The 22,562-nt window shown below is 41.2% G+C and overlaps 1 protein-coding gene across 12 annotated transcripts in view; it reads right to left on the bottom strand.

Moving 5' to 3' along the window:
• Positions 1 to 21,947, bottom strand: part of LOC129842548 (DISP complex protein LRCH3-like) — a 70,873-nt gene extending 48,926 nt beyond the window's left edge. For 4 of the 12 annotated variants that reach the window (XM_055911140.1, XM_055911139.1, XM_055911134.1 and 1 more), the window contains exons 1-2: positions 21,636 to 21,945; positions 639 to 783 (exon numbers count right to left, since the gene is read on the bottom strand). In XM_055911140.1, the coding sequence (XP_055767115.1) occupies positions 639 to 783; positions 21,636 to 21,879 (389 nt within the window). In that variant the 5' untranslated portion in view covers positions 21,880 to 21,945. Of the gene's footprint in view, positions 1 to 638; positions 784 to 21,635 lie in introns of all 12 variants that reach the window. The other 8 variants (XM_055911138.1, XM_055911136.1, XM_055911132.1 and 5 more) reach the window with 2 other exon arrangements.
• Positions 21,948 to 22,562: the final 615 nt, after the last annotated feature.

A 22,562-nucleotide genomic window follows, 5' to 3' on the forward strand; every position in this document is an offset into this window, starting at 1 on the left:
TCTGTCTTTACAGGAGCAGGCTATCCCGACATTCAGACAACACCTTTTATTCTTAAAATTATTGTAGGATGCCACATTTTTGGCCAGTTGCTATTATAAGTAGGCCACCTAATAAAACATTTAAAAAACACTTCTATTAGGCCATTTTATTTTCTTGTGCACGTTTCTGTTAAGCCTCATAACTGCCTGAGGTAGGCTAAGTTATTTTATATAGGCCAAGAATATGAGAAAATAGACTCCAATTAAGCCCTCTTGTTGTTTGTAAAGTCAAATAAAGAGTATTGTTGAAATGAATTGCTCGACTGGTGTTTCTTTTCTCCATCTGTTGCTGTGCAACACTTGCACAACAAGTTAGCTATATTTTCAGCACCAGGTGCTGTTCACCTATTGATTGCAGCTTTAAGTTTCAGAACAAAATTGTGTGCTACCTGCTTTATTACTTGACTGTCTGCATTCTCTCTTCTCATGAATGAAGTGTAAATTTTGCATTATTTAGGGATATTGTATTTGGGAAACTGCTCCACACTATACTAGCTTATTTTGTCATAAACTGAAATTAGGGGAACTGTTCAACTCTGCAATTTCTGCGTTGTGCAACTAAGTAGTTTACACCACTGGTGTGTGTGCACGCCCGTTACCTTATGTTCAGGTAGGTGAGGGCCTGGAGATTGAGAAGAGTCTCAGGCAGCGAGCGCAGGCAGTTCTGGTAGAGCTGCAGGTGTTCCAGAGAAACAAACATACACACCTCCACGGGCAGCTCTGGCAGACGGTTACGGGACAGGTCTAAACAAGGGGAGAGAGAGACGTAGATGTCATGCCACGGTTTATTTCATTCATTTGACCCTTTATTTAACCACGTGAGTTGTTTTGTGTTCAAACCTTTAGGTGTCCTCGCGTTGGGGCAGTTTGACAGACATTTTTTGCGCCCCTTATTTTACCAAGTTGGTTGAGAACACATTCTAAATGTACAGCCTTCTTGGGGGCTGGCAAGGATGGCTTCTGGCCAGGATGGCAAGAAAGGCTGTGTTGGGGATGTAGCCAGGGTTGTATTCACTAGGTACCAAATGGAAGAAAGCGTACTGAAACGGAGTGACTACTTGAACTAATGAATAAAACCCAGGATATCAGGGCCCAACCCAATCCCTATGATATTTGCCAAGGGATATGTAAAAACATTGGTTGTATTCTCAGCTGAAGGACGGCACCATTTACAGGGCAGTAACCCCAGTGACTGTCTTGGGGAAACACTACACAGCGCCTACATTTTTACCATGTGTTCTGTAGGCCTAAATGGTCCCAAATGAATATTTTTTCCCCCTCAACAACCTACACACACAAATATATAAATAAAAATAATAATAATAATATAACATTTACATAAGTATTCAGACCGCGATGACAGCGATGACTGCATCGAGTCTTCTTGGATACGACGCTACAAGCTTGGCAAACCTGTAATTGGGGAGTTTCTCCCACTCTTCTCTGCGGATCCTCTCAAGCTCTGTCAGGTTGAATGGGGAGCGTCGATGCACAGCTATTTTCAATTTTCTCCAGAGATGTTCAATCTGGTTCAAGTCTGGGCTCTGGCTGGGCCCCTCAAGGACATTCAGAAACTTGTCCTGAAGCCCCTCCTGCGTTGTCTTGGCTCTGTGCTTACGGTCGTTGTCCTGTTAGAAGGTTAACCTTCACCCCAGTCTGAGGTCCTGAGCGCTCTGAAGCAGGTTATCATCATGGATCGCTCTGTACTTTGCTCTGATCATCTTTCCCTCGATCTTGACTAGTCTCCCAGTCCCTGCCGCTGCATGATGCAACCACCACCATTCTTAACCGTAGGGATGGTGCCAGGTTACCTCCAGACGTGACTGTTGGCATTCAGACTAAAGAGTTCAATCTTGGTTTCATCAGAGCAGAGAATCTTGTTTCTCAAGGTCTGAGAGTCCTTTAGGTGCCTTTTGGCAAACTCCAAGCGGGCTGTCATGTGCCTTTTACTGAGGAGTGGCTTCCGTCTGGCCACTCTACCATAAAGGCCTGATTGGTGGAGTGCTGCAGAGATGGTTGTCCTTCTGGAAGTTCCTCCCATCTCCACAGAGGAACTCAGGAGCTCTGTCAGAGGGACCATCAGGCTCTTGGTAACCTCCCTGACCAAGGCCCTTCACCGATTGCTCAGTTTGGCGAGGCGGCCAGCTCTAGGAAAAGTTTTGGTGGTTCCAAGCTTCTTCCATTTAAGAATGATAGAGGCCCCTGTGTTCTTGGGGGCCTTCAATGCGCCAGACATTATTTGGTACCCTTCCCTAGATCTGTGCCTCAACACAATCCTGTCTCGGAGGTCTACGGACAATTCCTTCGACCCCATGGCTTGGTTTTTGCTCTGACATGCACTGTCAACTGTGGGACCTTATATAGACTAGAGATCGAACGATGGCCGATTAATTAGGGACGATTTCAAGTTTTCATAACAAATCAGTAAACAGCATTTTTGGACGCCGATTATGGCCGATTACATTGCATTCCACGAGGAAACTGCGTGGCAGGCTGACCACCTGTTACCTTGGCTCCTTGCTGCAAGTTGCTGTAAGTTGCTAGCTAGCATTAAACTTATCTTATAAAAAACTATCAATCTTCACATAATCACTAGTTAACTACACATGGTTGATGATATTACTAGGTTAACTAGCTTGTCATGCGTTGCATATAATCAATGTGGTGCCTGTTAATTTATCATCGAATCACAGCCTACTTCACCAAACGGGGGATGATATAACAAAAGCACATTCGCAATCGTTGCACGAATGTACCTAACTATCAACATCAATGCCTTTTTTTTTTATCAATACACAGAAGTATATTTGAAACTTTCAAAGTTCTTGAAATGTTCAACATTGATTGACCTTCATGTCTTAAAGTAATGATGGACTGTCGCTTCTCTTTGCTTATTTAAGCTGTTCTTGCCATAATATGGACTTGGTCTTTTACCAAATAGTGCTGTCTTCTGTATACCACCCCTACCTTGTCACAACACAACTGATTGGCACAAACACATTAAGACGGGGGGGTCTTCCTGGGGCATACATACATTTATTTTTTAAATGAATTGCAGTGACAGCGTCAATGTCACCACTGGTAAATGCATATAGGGGAAAACACTGTTATTGTGACCACTTAACCATATTTTCATGCAGTTGATAAAAAAAACGGTTCCAAGAATTGGCTTGCATCTAGTCCCTAGCTTGGCCAACAGAGTGGAACTGTAGGGGGTAGGCCAGCTAGTGTTTTGGCGATTGGTGGTGGGAAATAGGGAATGGCGATTTTGCTATCCCATTCCCAAGCGCATGCCTTTATTTTCTCCACTGCTAATCGTTTCGTAATGCTGTGATAAGTTCTCCAGCATTCACCTCTAGTTCTCATCTACAGCAGTAGTCCTTACAGTTATTTGAATGAACCACTCATTCTGACAAGGTGTTCTTTTGGGTGTGTAAATAAGAGCAGGCCTATGTTAGACAGAAATACAAAACGACCATTACCATCACACACACCCGTGACGTCTGAAAATAGCCACCAAGCTGACATAGATAAAAGGAACATTCTTCTCCCTCCAGTCCTATCAAAAGGGCTCTGTATCTTCTTGTGCTTGTCTAAATAATAAATGCAGAATGAGCCTAATAATAGCATGATAGTGCATAGCTAAATAATCAGGCCCCCTTGATGTGCCAGTTCTGAAGTGCAACAGATATTTTGCTGTGACAGATATTTTGCTGTGTGACCAGGACTTTCATTTTTGGAGCACATTGCGCCTAGGAAAGAAATCTCCCAGATAATAATTGTTGTAATGATAAGGCTTCACTGTACCGTTGTTTCCCAGTGCACTAGAGAGAAAAAAAGCAAGTGCAGATTCGTTAGCGTCATTACTACATTTGACTGGCACAACATTTTTATCTTCCTATAGTGGGTTGCCGGGAACGCATTTTACATTTAAAAAGCATGTTCTGGGCCATTCTGAAACCACTCGCGCATCGTTAACCATTTGTTTACACTTTGTTCAGTCATGATACCGCAATGGCTAGCTGACTAACCACCGGTTAACTTAACCCGTATACCCAAACATTTGGGGGTACAGAAAGAAAGATCATGATCATAGCAATGAATAAACAACAGATCTCTCTGCTGTCGTCATCACAAACCTGACGGTTTTAAAGAGTATACAATTTTCTAAGCAATGCACATCAATAGGAAACTAGTGCTTTTCCACAATGTAAAAACCTAATATTCCACAAATGACACATTTCAATGACAGGTATTTGTATCAACATTTCAGCTTTTAATAATCAAATGTATTTACCGTGTTACATATTAGTTTCCAGGGCACAACATGCGCTTCAAAAGTAGCTAGAATTCAGATAGGCCAAATATAGGCTGTATCAAGGCTGTATCACACACAAACAAACATATGGTTCTCCTAAATTTCATGTGGTGGTCCTAACTGTGTGTGTCAGACATTCCTGCTTAATAATAACATAACTAAAAATAAATGCAAAAGCTAATAGAAAAACAGTCTGATGTCACCCAGCCTGTAAATATAAGGAACTCCTTTGATGCTATTGGTGCTGTAGGCTGAAGCATATAGTTTACTAGCTGCTAAAAACCATGAGGCCTAAATCAGTCATATGCATCGTGTTTTCTGGTTGTAAGCCTAAACGTTGTTTTGGATAGGTCATCTGACTTTGATAAGTGTGTACAGTCATGCGTGTTATTGGTTTTCATTATGACATCTCTCGTGTCTCAATGGAGCATTCAATGAATCATCATTCAAACACGTAGTTTTGGGCCCCATTGTGCTTTGTTATTGTACAACTTTTGTGGTCGACTTCTTAACTGTAGGATATATCGGACTCCAGTCAAACCCCGGAATGCTGGCCTTCTAGGCAGAGTTCCTCTGTCCATTGTCTGTGTTCTTTTGCCCATCTTAATCTTATATTTTTATTGGCCAGTCTGAGATATGGCTTTTTCTTTGCAACTCTGCCTAGTAGGCCAGCATCCCGTAGTTTCCTCTTCACTGTTGACGTTGAGACTGGTGTTTTGCGGGTACTATTTAATGAAGCTGCCAGTTGAGGACTTGTGAGGGGTCTGTTTCTCAAACTAGACACACTAACTTACTTGTTCTCTTGCTCAGTTGTGCACCAGGGCCTCCCACTCGTTCTATTCTGTTTAGAGCCAGTTTGCGCTGTGAAGGGAGTAGTACACAGCGTTGTACGAGATCTTCAGTTTCTTGGCAATTCCTCACATGGAATAGCCTTCCTTTCTCAGAACAAGAATAGACGGATGAGTTTCAAAATAAAGTTATTTGTTTCTGGCCATTTTTAGCTTGTAAACAAATCGAACCCACAAATGCTGATGCTCCAAATACTCAACTTGTCTAAAGAAGGCCAGTTTTATTGCTTCTTCAATCAGGACAACACTTTACATTTACATTACATTTAAGTCATTTAGCAGACGCTCTTATCCAGAGCGACTTACAAATAGGTGCATTCACCTTATGACATCCAGTGGAACAGCCACTTTACAATAGTGCATCTAAATCTTACACTTTTCAGCTGTGCTAAGATAATTGCAAAAGGGTTTGTCTAATGATCAATTAGCCTTTTAAAATGAAAAAAATTGGATTAGCTAACACAACGTGCAAATTGGAACACAGGAGTGATGGTTGCTGATAATGGGCCTCTGTACGCCTATGTAGATATTTCATTAAAAATCAGCAGTTTACAGCTACAATAGTTATTTACAACATTAACGTCTGCACTGTATTTCTGATCAATTTGCAAACAACGTGCTTTTCTTTCAAAAACAAGGAAAATTCTAAGTGACCCCAAACTTTTGAACGGTAGTATATAGATACACATACACACACAGTGCATTCGGAAAGTATTCAGGTCCATTGAGTTTTTCCACATGTTGTTACCTTACAGTCTTATTCTAAAAATGTATAAAAAATAACAAATCATTCTACACACAATACCCCATAATGACAAAGCAAAAACAGGTTCGAAATTTTACAAATGTTTAAAGAAAATACTTATGTAAATGTGACATTTCCAGGTTAAGTCCCTTTACTGAGTGCTTTGTTGAAGCACTTTTGGCAGCGACTAAAGCCTTGAGATTGATGAGGAAAAAATGTAATTTAATACATTTTAGATTAAGGCTGTAACGTAACAAAATGTGGAAAAAGTCAAGGGGTCTGAATACTTTCCGAATGCACTGTATTGATGAAGCCGGTGACTGAGGTGGTATACTCCTCAATGCCATTGGATGAATCCCAGAACATATTCCATTCTGTGCTAGCAAAACAGTCGTGCAGCATGGCATCCGCATCATCATACCACTTCCATATTGAGCGAGTCACTGGTACTTCCTGCTTTAGTTTTTGCTTGTAAGCAAGAATCAGGAGAATGGAATTATGGTCATATTTGCCAAATGGAGGGCAAGGGAGAGCTTTGTACGAGTGCGTCTCTGTGTATGGAGTAAAGGTGGTCTAGATGTTTTTCCCCCTCTGGTTGCACATGTGACATGCTGGAAGAAATGAGCTAAAACATATTTAAGTTTGAACGTACTAAAAAGTCCCCAGCCACTAGGAGTGGCGCTTCAGGATGAGCATTTTCTTGTTTGCCTTACTCAGCATGTTGAGTTTCGGTCTTACTGCCAGCATCGGTTTGTGGAGGTAAATAGACAGCTATGAAAATATTGATAAAAACTCTCTTGGTAGATAGTGTGGTCTACAGCTTATCATGAAGTACTCTACCTCCGGCGAGCAATACCACCCTGATCTCCGCCCCCTGTATTAACGTATTTTTCTTCACTAGAATGACGGGGATTTGGGCCTGGGCTCGGGGAAGCAGTATATCCTTCGCATCAGACTCAAATTATTATTATTTTTTTATCTGTCCAGTTCGAGGTGAATAATCGCTGTTCTGATATCCAGAAGCTCTCTTTGGTCATAAGCTATGGTAGCAGCAACATTATGTACAAAACCAAATCAAATTGTATTAGTCAGTTAGTAGACTAGTATTTTGTAGTTGAATTCCTCATTGTACAGTATAAGAATATCACTATTTGCCCAAAAAAATCCAAGATTATTATTATTGTTTCACTTCAATAAAATGCATTCAAAACTACTTTCTATGGGTATACAAGTGCTATCGCTTGCTTAAAAAAAATGGTTTACACCTATGCAGTACCTTTTGCAAAAATAATCCTCTACTTTAGTAAAAATAACTATAATGACAGGTATGTTGTAATAAAAACAAGTGGTGTCCACTGATTAAATGCAGTCTTTCTGCATTGTGAAGAGGGAAAACCAAAATATTCACAAAGTTTGTGATGAATTACAGGTTGTTTCTTTATGCAAAATAGATTTGGGGTTTAAAATTCAATTAAGCTGCTTTATTTTAGGGGTTTAGTGAAGACGGGTCATTTTTTTTACCCTTAGGACAACGGTAGTATACAGAAATTTAAGACTACACAAGGGTTAATACATTTTAGAATAAGGCCGTAAAGTAACAAAATGTGGAATAAGGGGCTGAATACTTTCCGAATGCATCGTATGATTCTTTACTGAACAAAAATAAACGCAACAGGCAAATATTTTAACGATTTTATTGAATTACAGTTCATATAAAAGGAAATCTGTTAATTTAAATAAATGCATTACTTCAACGCACTGGCAAAAAAGAACATTCTCTGGCAACAGCTCTGGTGGACATTCCTGCAGTCAGCACGCCAATTGCACGCTCCCTCAAAATTTGACACATCTGTGTTATGTGACCAAACTGCACATTTTAGAGTGCCAGTTTATTGTTCCCAGCACAAGATGCACCTGTGTAATGATCATGCTGTTTAATCAACTTATTGATATGCCACACCTGGTTTTTAGACAGACAGCTCTATCTATACATATATACACACACACATATGTGTGTATGTATGCATAGTATACCACCCAAGCCAAACTGGGAAAGTCAATAAACACGTCTGTGGAAAATTAATGATCTCTTTGTCACGCGCAACAATGGGATACCACATACCACTAGCAGCATTTTAGCCACAGACTTATGTGCAAGCTGTCTAGTCTGTTTTATACATGTGCAATGAGCATAAAAAGATGCATTTATAAGGCATCATTCTCATTTTGAGAAATGAGCAGTTTTTATCCAGATAGGCCTCTTGATTTCAACATTAAAAACAAAGTGAACAGGCTGTTATTCAAACAGTTGATGGACAGGGGGGTGTATTCATAATAGTTCAACTGTTCCACCTAAAAGTGAGTTGCGCGCCTCATTTCATCAGGGCATGGACTCTGCAAGGCGTCAAAAGCGTTCCACAGGGACGGTGGCCCATGTTGACTCCAATGCTTCCCACAGTTGTGTCAAGTTGGCTGGATGTCCTTTGGGTGATGGACCATTCTTAATACAAACGGGAACTGTTAAGCGTGAAAAATCCGGCAGGGTTGCAGTTCTTGACACAAACCGGTGCACCTACTACCATAACCCATAAATAGGCGCTTGCTCATTTACCCTCTGAATGGCACACATACACAATCCATGTCTCAATTGTCTCAAGGCTTTAAAAAAAATCCTTCTTTAACCTGTCTCCTCCCCTTCATCTACACTGATTGAAGTGGATTTAACAAGTGACATCAATAAGGGATCATAGCTTTCACCTGGATTCACCTAGTCAGTCTATGCCATGGAAAGAGCAGGTGTTCATAATGTTTTGTCCACTCGGTGCATACAAGTTGGCAAGACTTGAAATATAAAGATTAGGTGGCTACTTACTTGCACATGGGCTTGTGCTTTGGAGACTGTTTATGAGACCAGTGTTCATTTTCTATAATGGATGCTGCAATAAGTTGGTCATTATTAGTGGATTGCATTGCGTATGGTTCTGGTCATTTTTAGTTAAAAAAATGGCTAAGACAGACTTGAAAGCCAGATCATTGAGTGATTATTGCAAAAAACTTATTTCGAGAACATTTAAAAAAGGAGGTATATATTGTGAATCACTAATAAGTTAGAAAAAAAATAATAATAACTATTAATAACTCAAAAACATGAGACATCTGTGGCATTGGGTTGTGACAAAACTGCACATTTTAGAGTGGATTTTGTCCCCAGCACCTGTGTAATGATCATGCTGTTTAATCAGCTTCTTGATAAGCCACACCTGCCAGGTGGATGGATTATATTGGCCAAGGAGAAATGTTCATTAACAGCGATGTAAACAAATTTTAGCACAAAAATGGAAAGAAATAAGCTTGTGGTACATATGGAACATTTCTGGGATCTTTTATTTCAACTCATGAAACATGGGACCAGCACTTTACATGTTGTGTTTATATTTTTGTTCAGTGTATATGTACAGAGCTTGTCTGATGTTTTAAGCACACTGTTTGATTAAAGAATTAACACACAAATGTCTCAAGAGGGAGCCAGAGATCAATCTAGCCTAACCAGAAGAAGAAAAACCTGTGCCCGAGCCTCCTCCCGCTACTGCTGGCCTTCACGCTCCAGAAGTTGCCGGGAATAGGCTACACCAAAGGTCTGCAACCTTTTCCATTTTGGAGAACCAATTTATTTTACAATTTCAAACGATCTGCATGCCAGTTATGATTTTTGTATGTACATTTTCATGGAACAGTTTCATTTCATTTATAATAGTATTTGTATGTCAAAATCTTTGTCATGTGGTTAATATAATTGTATCTAAATAAAATTGACAAATCTAAAAAGTTACTTCTGTTGCCATTGCAACTACAGTTGAAGTCGGAAGTTTACATACACCTTAGCCAAATACATTTAGATTCAGTTTCACAATTCCTGACATTTAATCCTAGCAAAAATTCCCTGTCTTAGGTCAGTTAGGATCACCACTTTATTTTAAGAATGTGAAATGTCAGAATAATAGTAGAGAGAAGGATTTTTCAGCTTTTATTTCTTTCATCACATTCCCAGTGGGTCAAAAGTTTACGTATACTAAATTAGTATTTGGTAGCATTGCCTTGAAATTGTTTAACTTGGGTCAAATGTTACAGGTACCCTTCCACAAGCTTCCCACAATAAGTTGGGTGAATTTTGTCCCATTCCTCCTGACAGAGCTGGTGCAACTGAGTCAGGTTTGTTGGCCTCCTTGCTCACACACGCTTCTTCAGTTCTGCCCACACATTTTCTATAGGATTGAGGTCAGGGCTTTGTGATGGCCACTCCAATACCTTGACTTCGTTGTCCTTAAGCAATTTTCCCACAATTTTGTAAGAACGCTTGGGGTCATTGTCCATTTGGAAGACCCATTTGCGACCAAGCTTTAACTACCTGACTGATGTCTTGAGATGTTGCTTCAATATAGCCTAATCATTTCCCTGCCTCATGATGCTATCTATTTTGTGAAGTGCACCAATCCCTCATGCAGCAAAGCACCCCCACAACATGCTGCCACCCCCGTGCTTCACGGTTGGGATGGTGTTTGGCTTGCAAGCCTCCCCCTTTCCCTCCTAACATAACGATGGTCATTACGACCAGACAGTTCTATTTTTGTTTCATCAGACCAGAGGACATTTCTCCAAAAAGTACGATCTTTGTCCCCATGTGCAGTTGCAAACCATAGTCTGGCTTTTTTATGGCGATTTTGGAGCAGTGGCTTCTTCCTTGCTGAGCGGCCTTTCAGGTTATGTCGATATAGGACTCATTTTACTGTGGATATAGACACGTTTGTACCGGTTTCCTCCAGCATCTTCACAAGGTCCTTTGCTGCTGTTCTGGGATTGATTTGCACTTTTTGCACCAAAGTACATTCATCTCTAGGAGACAGAACGAGTCTCCTTCCTGAGCGGTATGACGGCTACGTGGTCCCATGATGTTTATACTTGCGTACTATTGTTTATACAGATTAACATGGTACCTTCAGGCGTTTGGAAATTGCTCCAAAGGATGAACCAGACTTGTGGAGGTTTACATGTTTTTTTTCTGAGGTCTTGGCTGATTTCTTTTGATTTTCCCATGATGTCAAGCAGAGGCACTGAGTTTGAAGGTAGGCCTTGAAATACATCCACAGGTACACCTCCAATTGACTCAAATGATGTCTATTAGCCTATCAAAAGCTTCTAAAGCCATGAAATCATTTCTAGAATTGTCCAAGCTGTTGAAAGGCACAGTCAACTTTGTGTATGTAAACTTCTTACCCACTGGTAATGTGATAGATTATTTCACTTAGAATTTACTGTGTCTGTAAACAATTGTTGGAAAAAGTACTTGTGTCATGCACAAAGTAGATGTCCTAACCGACTTGCCAAAACTATAGTTTGTTAACAAGAAATTTGTGGAGTGATTGAAAAACAAGTTTTAATGACTCCAACCTAAGTGTATGTAAACTTCCAACTTCAACTGTATGAAAAACAATTGCCTACATAAAGCCAACAAATAAAAACATGGCAGCCTGCAGGAAGAAAATTTCCTGATAAAAATAAATATCCTATGAATCTGTCTACTTATGGCATGTCTGCAACAAACTTGAAACATTGTATCAACTGTGTCCAGCTGAAGCTTGTGCTAGCAAATTTGCAACAGTTTATAAAATATTCTGGGCCCTCAGAGTTTCATGAGCTTGGGACACTCACAGCTGTAGGCTATTTTTGCAAGAGAACTTCATAAAATACCTGATTTACTTGTTTCCACTGTATCAGAGTACTACATTTTTCCCTTTCGTGCCGAGTGGTTATCGAAAGTGAGAGCTGGAAATATATTTCAAATACTTTGAGGAACTACTGTCATTCTCAATGGATGTAAAAACAGACTTTGTTTACTTGCTGTTTGAGGTGAAATATTTTTTTGAGAAGCGCCACAGCTCATTAGTGGTGGTGACAGAAATACTAATCAGACATCCCCAAACGGGAACATTTATAGGCCCACACTTGCGTGCAGGACAGGTAGCCTAGGCCTACTTCGATATGCGTAAATCAGGTGCACGTCCTGACTCAAAATTGACAAGAGCGCTCCAAACAAAAGACAATGAATCAATTGACAAAACTCAGAAATGTAATAAAATAACCAATACCTGTAGCATATAGGTTTGTGAGCTCTGCAAACAATGCGTGAACTCTGACAATGAGAATGGTAAACGACTGTAATATTAATAATAATAACAAAAGAACAAAAATTACCATAGCCAAACAAACATTGCTGATTAGAAATTATGGGAATTAACAGTAAATGCAGGCTACTAATGGAAATATGTAGTGGTGGTTCCAGGGGTTCCCAAACGTTTTATAGACCCGTACCCCTTCAAAACACTCAACCTCCAGTTGCGCTCACCCCTCTAGCACCAGGGTGAGCGCAATGTCAAATGTTGTTTTTTGCCAGTATTGTAAGCCTGCCACACACACACCCTGTACGATAGATTTATTAAACACAAGAACAAGTGTGAGTTGTCGCCACAACTCAGCTCGTGGGAAGTGACAAAGAGCTATTATAGGACCAGGGCAGAAATAATATAATAATCAATCATTTTGCTCTTTATTTAACCATCTTACATATAGAACCTTATTTGTTCATCAAAAATTGTGAATAACTCAGCACAGGTTAATGAGAAGGGTGTGCTGGAAAGGTTGCACATAACTCTGCAACGTTGGGTTGTGCTTTTTTAGTTTTCATGCTAGTGAGGGCCAAGAATCCACTCACATAGGTACGTGGTTGCCAAGGGCATCAGTTTCATAACAGTGCGATTCGCCAAGGCAGGATACTCTGAGCGCAGCCCAATCCAGAAATCTGGCAGAGGCTTCTTATTAAAATCAATTTTCACAGAACCGCTTGTTGCAATATCGATGAGGCTCTCTTGTTCAGATATCCATAAGTGGACTGGAGGTGGGGCATGAAAGGGATAACAAATCCAGTTGTTTGTGTCACCCGTTTCATGAAGTAATTGCGCAACCAACTCACTCAGGTGCTTCCCTACATAACATCTGACATTGTCCGTAAGCTTGAGTTCATTGGCACACAAAAAATAATCATACAATGATGGAAAGACCTGTGTGTTGTCCTTGTTAATGCAGACAGAGAAGAGCTCCAACTTCTTAAATCATAGCCTCAATTTTGTCCCGAACATTGAATATAGTAGCGGAGAGTCCCTGTAATCCTAGATTGAGATCATTCAGGCGAGAGAAAAACATCACCCAGATAGGCCAGTCGTGTAAGAAACGTCATCATCATGCAAGCGGTCAGACAAGTGAAAATTACAGTCAGTAAAGAAAACTTTCAGCACATCTCTCAATTCAAAAACAACTGTCAATACTTTGCCCCTTGATAAGGGAGGGTTTGGCCGGTAGGGATATCCTTGTCTCATCGCGCTCCAGCGACTCCTGTGGCGGGCCGGGCGCAGTGCGCGCCAACCAAGGGGGCCAGGTACACGGTGTTTCCTCCGACACATTGGTGCGGCTGGCTTCCGGGTTGGAGGCGCGCTGTGTTAAGAAGCAGTACGGCTGGTTGGGTTGTGCTTCGGAGGACGCATGGCTTTCGACCTTCGTCTCTCCCGAGCCCGTACGGGAGTTGTAGCGATGAGACAAGGTAGTAATTACTAGCGATTGGATACCACGAAAATTGGGGAGAAAATGGGATAAAAAATAAATAATAATAAATTTAAAAAAAAGAGTTCAGCAGCCTTGCTTTAACAAAGTTAACCATTTTCACTGTAGTGTCCAAAATGTCTTTCAAGCGGTCAGGCATTCCCTTGGCAGTTTGAGCCTCTCGGTGGATGCTGCAGAGTACCCAAGTCGCGTCGGGAGCAACTGCTTGCATGGGAGTTAGTACATCAGTATAGATACCAACACATCTCGACCACCAAAGTCCATTTGATGTCACAAAGCTGTCCAGTACTTAAAAAAGATCCTCTCATGTTGTCCTGTTTCCAGTGGTTTGCAGAAGAGAATGTCTTTCTTATTTGACCCCCCATGAATCTAACGGACATATACCAAGAGCTGTGCCAGGCCCCCCATGTCTGTTGACTCATCCAGCTGTAACACATATAATTCACTGGCTTGTATGTGAAGCAGTAATTGTTTAAAAACATCTCCTGCCATGTCACTGATGAGTCGTTAAACAGTGTTGTTTGATGAAGGCATTGCCTGTATAGTTTTTGTCAGGAGCAGGAAAAACTAAGTCCTCCACAATAGTATGGGTCTTGCATGTCCTAGCCACTCGGTACCTCACCGTACAAGACGCTTCTAGCCCCTTCGTATTAAATGGCATCTGTTGCTTTTATACACTACAGCTCAAAAGTTTGGGGTCACTTACAAATGTCCTTGTTTTTGAAAGAAAAGCACATTTTTGGTCCATTAAAATAACATAAAATATATCAGAAATACAGTGTAGACATTGTTAATGTTGTAAATGACTATCGTACCTGGAAACTGCTGATTTTTAATTGAATACCTACATCGGCGTCCAGAGGCCCATTATCAGAAACTATCACTCCTGTGTTCCAATGGCACGTTGTGTTAGCTAATCCAAGTTCATCATTTTAAAAGGCTAATTGATCATTAGACAAACCCTTTTGCAATTATGTTTGCACAGCTGAAAAGTGTTGTCCTGATTGAAGAAGCAATAAAACTGGCCTTCTTTAGACTAGTTGAGTATTTGGAGCATCATAATTTGTGGGTACGATTACCAGCTAAAAATGGCCAGAAACAAATAACTTTATTTTGAAACTCTTCAGTCTATTCTTGTTCTGAGAAAGGAAGGCTATTCCATGTGAGGAATGGCCAAGAAACTGAAGATCTCGTACAACGCTGTGTACTACTCCCTTCACAGCGCAAACTGGCTCTAAACAGAATAGAAAGAGTGGGAGGCCCTGGTGCACAACTGAGCAAGAGAAAAAGTAAGTTAGTGTGTCTAGTTTGAGAAACAGACACCTCACAAGTCCTACTCTGGCAGCTTCATTAAATAGTACCCGCAAAACACCAGTCTCAATGTCAACAGTGAAGAGGCGACTCCGGGATGCTGGCCTACTAGGCAGAGTTCTTCTGTCCAGTGTCTGTGTTCTTTTGCCCATCTTAATCTTTCTTTTTATTGGCCAGTCTGAGATATGGCTTTTTCTTTGCAACTCTGCCTAGTAGGCCAGCATCCCGGAGACGCCTCTTCACTGTTGACGTTGAGACTGGTGTTTTGCGAGTACTATTTGCATCCTTATGTTTCAGAGGACGCATGACTCAAACTTCGCCTTTCCTGAGCCCGTTGGGGAGTTGCAGCGATGAGACAAGATCGTAATTGGATGACAAAATTGGGGAGACGAAGGGGGTAAAAAAATAGTACAATTAAAAACTACCTAAAAAAAATGTTTATTATAATAATTGGTTGGGATTTCGGTAAAAGCAATTGGTTTTCTACCCAAAGTTACAAAGAAAATGTGATCCATTTAAGAAACAAGAGACCAGCTAAATTTATAAAAAGGGTATGGTGGTAGAAGTAGGAACAGCAGCATCTATTGAGCAAAACTTGGCACGTTCACACTTACTTATGGTAAAGAATGCAAGTGACTTCAATGTCTAATTTCTCTTAACAGGGGAAAATAACCATAACCAGATTCACAGGGAATGCATTACATTAGGTTGTCAGACAGAACTAATATTGTATACTGGTTGTTGGGGTGGGATGTGTGTAGAGGGCCTGTAGGTGGCTATTGATCGTTTTATTCGAATCCTCATGTCTAATTCATTATTAGGAAGAATTATGGTCAAAATCGTGTTATGCTACAAATCGGATGTTATGCCCATGATCTTTTTTGAAGACATGAATCCTATAAATTAAAAATGGCCAATTTGGATGCAATCAATTAGCTTAATTTCTCAGAGATCAAATTATATTTCAACAAAATAATGTTTCAGGAATGCTAATCTCATCGGTTTCTAACTCCAGAAAATGTTAAAACAATCTGAGATGGTGTGTGTCTAAATCCTCTTCCTTGTGCCTTTTGAGGTGGAATGACTCATACAGAAATGGATAGCCAAACTATAAACAGAAGATCTGTCAAAACATTTACTATCAGTCTTAAGTAAATTCGCCATTCCCCCAGTGGTTTGTTTACCTATAAAGTGTTGCTGTGCGTGTGGGTTTTTGCTGTATGGGGCTCAACAGCTTGCAGCTGTGTGTGTGCTGCCAGGCCGGCCAAACAAGTTAGCTCTGTTGTTTGGCCCAGCATTGATGGGATTACTCAATCTCTTCATGTGACAAACAGGAGGAAGAAGTATCGTAACACAACACTGGCCCTGTCAGTCTTCCTCTCCCTGCCCTATCATCATCCTCCTCCTCCCAAGCATCACACTTCCACTAAGAGAGCCATCAGTTATTCTTCTATAGGTCCCTGCTCGGGAGAAAAGAAAGGCCCTTGCCTACCAAACATCTCTTTACTCTTCATCGTTTAACATGATTCCATCACATCAGTCTGTCTACTATTGCCCCTGATTCCATCTCCCCTCATTACCCCCTAGACATTGTTACCGATTGGTAATTAAACCCAGGTCGTCTGCCAAAATACTAGTTTAGTTAGCCCGCTGAGCTATGGCCTCGGCATCAGAAAAAAAAGGAGCAAACCACGAGCCTTCAGGTTTTATGAAAGGTAAGTTATTATGAACATGGTTGGCTGAACAACATACAGCACACCTCCACTGGTCACTCTTGCCTTCTATTGCCATGCCACTAACTGGTACCCAGTAGAGCAGAAGAGAAACAATTTAACGTAGAGGTCACTTCCGCCCATCCAGACAACCGATATTGACCCGGATACATCCCAACACACACTCAGTGTGAGCCTGTGTGTGTGGTAGTTATTCACGGGTCACCCGCACCCGTCCACAATTGCTAATAACCTATTAGCAACAGCCTGACTATAAGTAAAAATCTGAGGCCTGCACACAACCCTAACCGGCTAATACAGAGAATGCGCTGTAGGCTACAGTCAGCAATGGCAAAAAAAATTGTAACAGGGGTGCCGGATTTTTGTTAGTCCACTTGTCTGTAATATATACTGAACAAAAATATGAAACACAACATGTTAAGTGCTGGTCCCATCTTTCATGAGTTGAAATAAAAACCCCAGAAATGTTCCATATGCACAAAAAGCTTTATTTCTTTCAAATGTTGCGCACAAATGTGTTTACATCTCTGTTAGAGAGCATTTATTTATCCTCTGTCAAGACAATCCATCCACCTGACAGGTGTGGTATATCATGAAGCTCATTAAACAGCATGATCATTACACAAGTTCTCCTTGTGCTGGGGGCAATAAAAGGCCACTGTAAAAAGTGTAGTTTGTCACAACACAATGCCACACGTCTCAAGTTGAGGGAGCGCGCAATTGGCATGCTGACTGGAGGAATGTCCACCAGAGCTGTTGCAATATAATTTAATGTTTAATTTTAATTAATTTTAATTTCTGACCCATATTTGGCAGTACATCCAAACGACCGGACCTCCACATCTGGCTTCTTTACCTGCGGGATCGTCAAAAGGGGGAGGAGAAGAGTGGGGGTACACAGGAGTATCTGTTGGTCTGGCTCCCAAGTGGGTGGGCCTACAGTGCATTCTGAGAGTTTTCAGACCCCTAAACCTTTTTCAAATCAAATTGTATTTGTCACATACACGTGTTTAGCAGATGTTATTGCGGATGTAGCGAAACACTTGAGTTATCATCTCTAACAGTACAGTAATATCTAACAATTTCACAACACACACAAATCTAAAGTAAAGGAATGGAATTATGAATATATAAATATTTGGGCAAGCAATGTCAGAGCGGCATAGACTAAGATACAGTAGAACAGGATATAATACATATGAGATGAGTAATGAAAAATATGTAAACAATATTAAAGTGACAAGTGTTCCATGTATATTAGGCAGCAGCCTCTAATGTGCTAGTGATGGCTATTTAACAGTCTGATGGCCTTGAGATTGAAAAACAGCTTCTGTCTCTCAGGCCCAGCTTTGATGCACCTGTACTGACCTCGCCTTCCGGATGATAGTGGGGTGAACAGGCAGTGGCTTGGTTAGTTGTTGACCTTTTCCACATTTTGTTAGCCTCATTCTAAAACAGATTAAAAGATATGTAAATAAGGTATTTGTCTTATATTTGTAATACATTTGCAAAACATTTCTAAAAACATATTAACTTTAACTATGGGGTATTGTGTGTAGATTGAGGATTATATATAAGTATTCAGACCCTTTGCTATGAGACTCAAAATTGAGCTCCGGTGCATCCTACTTCCATTGGTCATTCTTGAGATGTTTGTACAACTTGATTGGAGTCCACCTGTGGTAATTTCAATTGACTGGACATGATTTGGATAGACACACACCTGTCTATTTAAAGTTCCACAGTTGAGAGTGCATGTCAGAGCAAAAACCAAGCCATGAGGTCGAAGGAATTGTCCGTAAAGCTTGGAGACCGGATTGTGTCGAGGCACAGATCTAGGGAAGGGTACCAAAAAATGTCTGCCGCATTGAAGTTCCCCAAGAACAGTGGCCTCCATCATTCTTAAATGGAAGAACCTTGGAAACACCAAGACTCTTCCTAGAGCTGGCCACCTGGCCAAACTGAGCAACAGGGGGAGAAGGGCCTTGGTCAGGGAGGTGACCAAGAACCCGATGGTCACTCTGACCGAGCTCCAGAGTTCCTCTGTGGAGATGGGAGAACCATCCAGAAGGACAACCATCTCTGCAGCACCACACCAATCAGGCCTTTATGGTAGAGTGCCCAGACAGAAGCCTCTCCTCAGTAAAAGGCACATGATTGTTTTCTCTTTAGGCTATTCAACCTAGCCGCCACCCACCTGCCCTTCATCCACACAATATTTAAAGTGGAACTGAGAGCATTTTAACTACTTTGCAGATATTAAACAGACTAAAATAATATCAGTCAAAAATATAAAAATCCCAGTTTATGCTCGAAACCCAACTTCACAAATTAGAACATTCCATGACGTACACTAAGGCATTATTGTCAGAAAAGATGGATACAGTTCAATACATGAATAATATAATTCACCAATACATTTCTGGGTAGTCCAAAAAATATTGCTATCAGGTTGTAAATCAAAGCTGGCCTGGTACATAGGCTAGTGTATCTATTTATGTAGCAAGCTAAAAACATGGAGCCTAATGCTCGCTAGATAGCTAGCTGCTAGGAGGATGTCATGTCATTGGAGGAGTGGGTGAGTGACTGACTTTTTTCCCTCATATCGGTTTTCAGTGGCTATACACAGCTAGAGATGCTGCAGGTGTCATTTGGTTAGCTAGCAAGAACTTGAACGACTGTTATCCAGTTAGCTAGTATATCTCGTTGTTTTGCAAACTTACGAACGCATAACACCCACTGAATATGACCGGTATCAATATAGTAGGCAAAAAAAGTACGTCACGAATGCTCTAGATAACATGTAAACAGCCTAACCAAATCTCCTAGTGCGAGTAACATGGTAATTTGTGTCAGGAAAACGCTAGCAAGCTAGCCAAGTTTAGCAAGTTAGCTTGGGTGCTTGGCTGAGACAGGCATGGATTGGCAGGCCAGCTGCAGAAGGACAGGTAGGAAACATTTCCCCAAAATTCACCTGTGCAATTTTAATGGCCAACTAGCTGAAAAAGTTTGAGAGGGTTTATCTTATGGTCCTTCATTAGATTTTAGCACATCTTGCTCTGGCTAGCATTAGTTGTTGATATTGATGATGTGCATAACTCAGGGATACATAGCCAGCCTTTTCATGGTGGTTTGATCAATAGGACTGTACAGTTCCCAAATAGAAAAGGACTCGTGGTATTTGCAGAAATCCATTCAGGTGTATTTTGTGGCTTTTGGTGAATTGCGTTCTAATGATCTAAAGCCGCACTATTGCAACTGCTTGTAAACACACAGTCCAGTTCAAAGTGAATGATGGCAGGCCCTACTGCCTGTAAACACACAGTCTAGTTCAAAGTGAATGATGGCAGGCCCTACTGCCTGTAAACACACAGTCCAGTTCAAAGTGAATGATGGCAGGTCTGTGGAAAATGGCTTGTTTGCATGAAGGCCTACTGTAGCTCTGATTGGCTATGGCGCACCAGTCTGCGTAGACTCCGCTCCTGTACGAGATAAATGTTTTTAGTTGGTTTTATCTACTGCAGTGTCTATAAATTGTCAAAACGCACAGCTGCATTCCCACTCTATAATGCAATGTAGAATTTTCACAAATGCCTTAGTATATGTAATTCCCAAATATTCTAAGATTTTATGAAAATGTAAAAATGGCCATATCTAAGTGTTCGTTTGTCAGAATGTGTATGTTTTTTTAAAGGTGTCATATTCTTCCCGGGGTGTATATGAACAGATTTTAATAAGATTTCATGTTGCTTAATGTACTAAACCCGCTTGCCCTGCGGATATAACTGCAGGGGGAACTTCAGGTTATGAGTCAACAACCACGCTAGGAGTCAGTGTGAGGGTCCAGGGCAAAAAAAGTCATAAGAGGTTAATTCCTGCATTCAATAGGCCTACAGGAGACTGAGAAGAAACGTGAAATTGGTGAAAAATGGGAAAACTATAGATGACAGAAGTACTGTTATGGCATGAGCCATCCAAACTATACGTCTGTGTTTAGTGGCCGTTTGTGACCGTCTGGAGTAGGGTTCAGGAAAGTGCCACATGGTGTCAAAGCCCAACCCCCCAGGCAGCCACAATCCCTCAACATCTGCACTGACTGTCCACCGCACATAAGCAGCGACGACGGTGCAGCGCACCATGCCTAAAAATGAGCATCGCATCACAAACAAAAATAATTCCCCGTACAGTATTCCCTCCCTCATTTTCAGAGCCACAAGTTAACCGCAAAAAAGGTAATGATGACAACACTGGTTCTTGATTCGAATCCTTACACATTCAATAAGCGTCCCGATCTGTCAGTTCTCGCGAAACGTATTATAACGTTGTGAGTGTCTGGGAATGTATTTGCAGCAGACACATGTAAAATGTTATAACTAGCTAGCTACATCCCTATGAAAATATGAACTGACGAAAGTTGGGCGTAGCTAGATAGCGTTAACTAGCCACGAGTCAAATAACTGACTAGCTTGAACGCAATGTTTGTTAACTATAACCTCATACGCTAGCTAACGCTACAAATAAACAGGAACGTTGTCACATAGCGCCGTGTTAAATAAGTTAGCTAGTTGAGCGATAATTTTCTCACTTCCCAAAGCAAATAGTTAGTTAACTGTAACTAAATTAGCTAGTTAGTTTGCTAGTAGCCAAAACAACGTCGTTCATCACAAAACGTAATTATCGTTCAGTCACACCCGTGTTTACTGTCTACTGTCTCTGGAAACGTCTGGACGCTCGCTAGCTGGCTAATCTTAGTTCGCTTGCTAATGTTGGCCAGGCAGTGTCCTGACGTTAGCTAGCAGGCTAACTTGATACTCCAAGTCAAAACAAGTTTGTTTTTCTAGCTCGTGGCTGGCTGGCTAGCTACCCACCCACCGTTAAGGTGTATTTTCGGGTTTGTTCCATGCAATTGTATTATCAACATTTTAAAGACAATTTCCATCTATTCTGCCGCGCGAGGCTCGATCCCCACTCACCGGCCCGAGTTGTGTCTGTGAGGTCGTGGTTGGCGGCGCTCCTCGGGAACTCCTTCAGTTTCCTGCCGCTGAGGTTGAGGCAACCAGTTGCGGAGGCTTCGTCTAATGCCCTGTCCAGTGACCGATTCCAAGGTACAGGAACCGGTACCCCTACTCCATTCCCGGGAGCCCCTACAGTTCCAGAATTGCCGAACACAAAAGTAAGTCCGGTGTTCTCCGCAGACACCAACACCGAGGCCGCCATTACACAGCTTGCTAACTCCCACCGATTCTCCCTATTCTGGAGCCGCTAGATTGTAGTACGCATGCGCATAATGTGAGGGCAGACTGAAAATTTTAGGAAGGGAGAGGCTAGTTTGGGAATTCGTCATGCGCATTGAGGATAGAGAAGAAGGATCTCCCCACCCGAGCCATACATACTTTCAAAGCAATGAGATATGAATGACGTCATCCATCTGCTTGTGTGACGTTCCTGACTGTTTTGGATTTTCCTCTCAAAATCATGTTGTGTTACTTTGAACTTTGTCACAGTCATTAGGTATTTTAAAGCCTAAAAACGACATCTAGTGGTCCTCAATAGGGGGTATAGGAGCCCCAGGGAGTTGATTACAGGGGTCCCTGAAAAAGCAGATGAAACAGAAGAACCATAATATAAAACGAACTAACTGGTGGGCCTCAAAAAGTATACGTTTGAGAACCCCAACAATAGTACTTAGGTCATGGCCTATAATGAAACTATAGCCCAAGAATGCAAGTGTCTGCCTGACCACTAAATGAAAACAGCTTGATTGGTTTAAACTGTTTTAATCCAAAAGGTAACAAGATTCACATTCAAGAATAATACAAACAAATTGGGCCAATTGAAATATCGCGTGTATTACATATCAGTTAACTAGTATAGCTCCAGCCTTGTGCCAATCAGGGTCA

This window comes from Salvelinus fontinalis, unplaced genomic scaffold (genome assembly GCF_029448725.1).
Source record: "Salvelinus fontinalis isolate EN_2023a unplaced genomic scaffold, ASM2944872v1 scaffold_0051, whole genome shotgun sequence".
NCBI lineage: Eukaryota > Metazoa > Chordata > Actinopteri > Salmoniformes > Salmonidae > Salvelinus > Salvelinus fontinalis.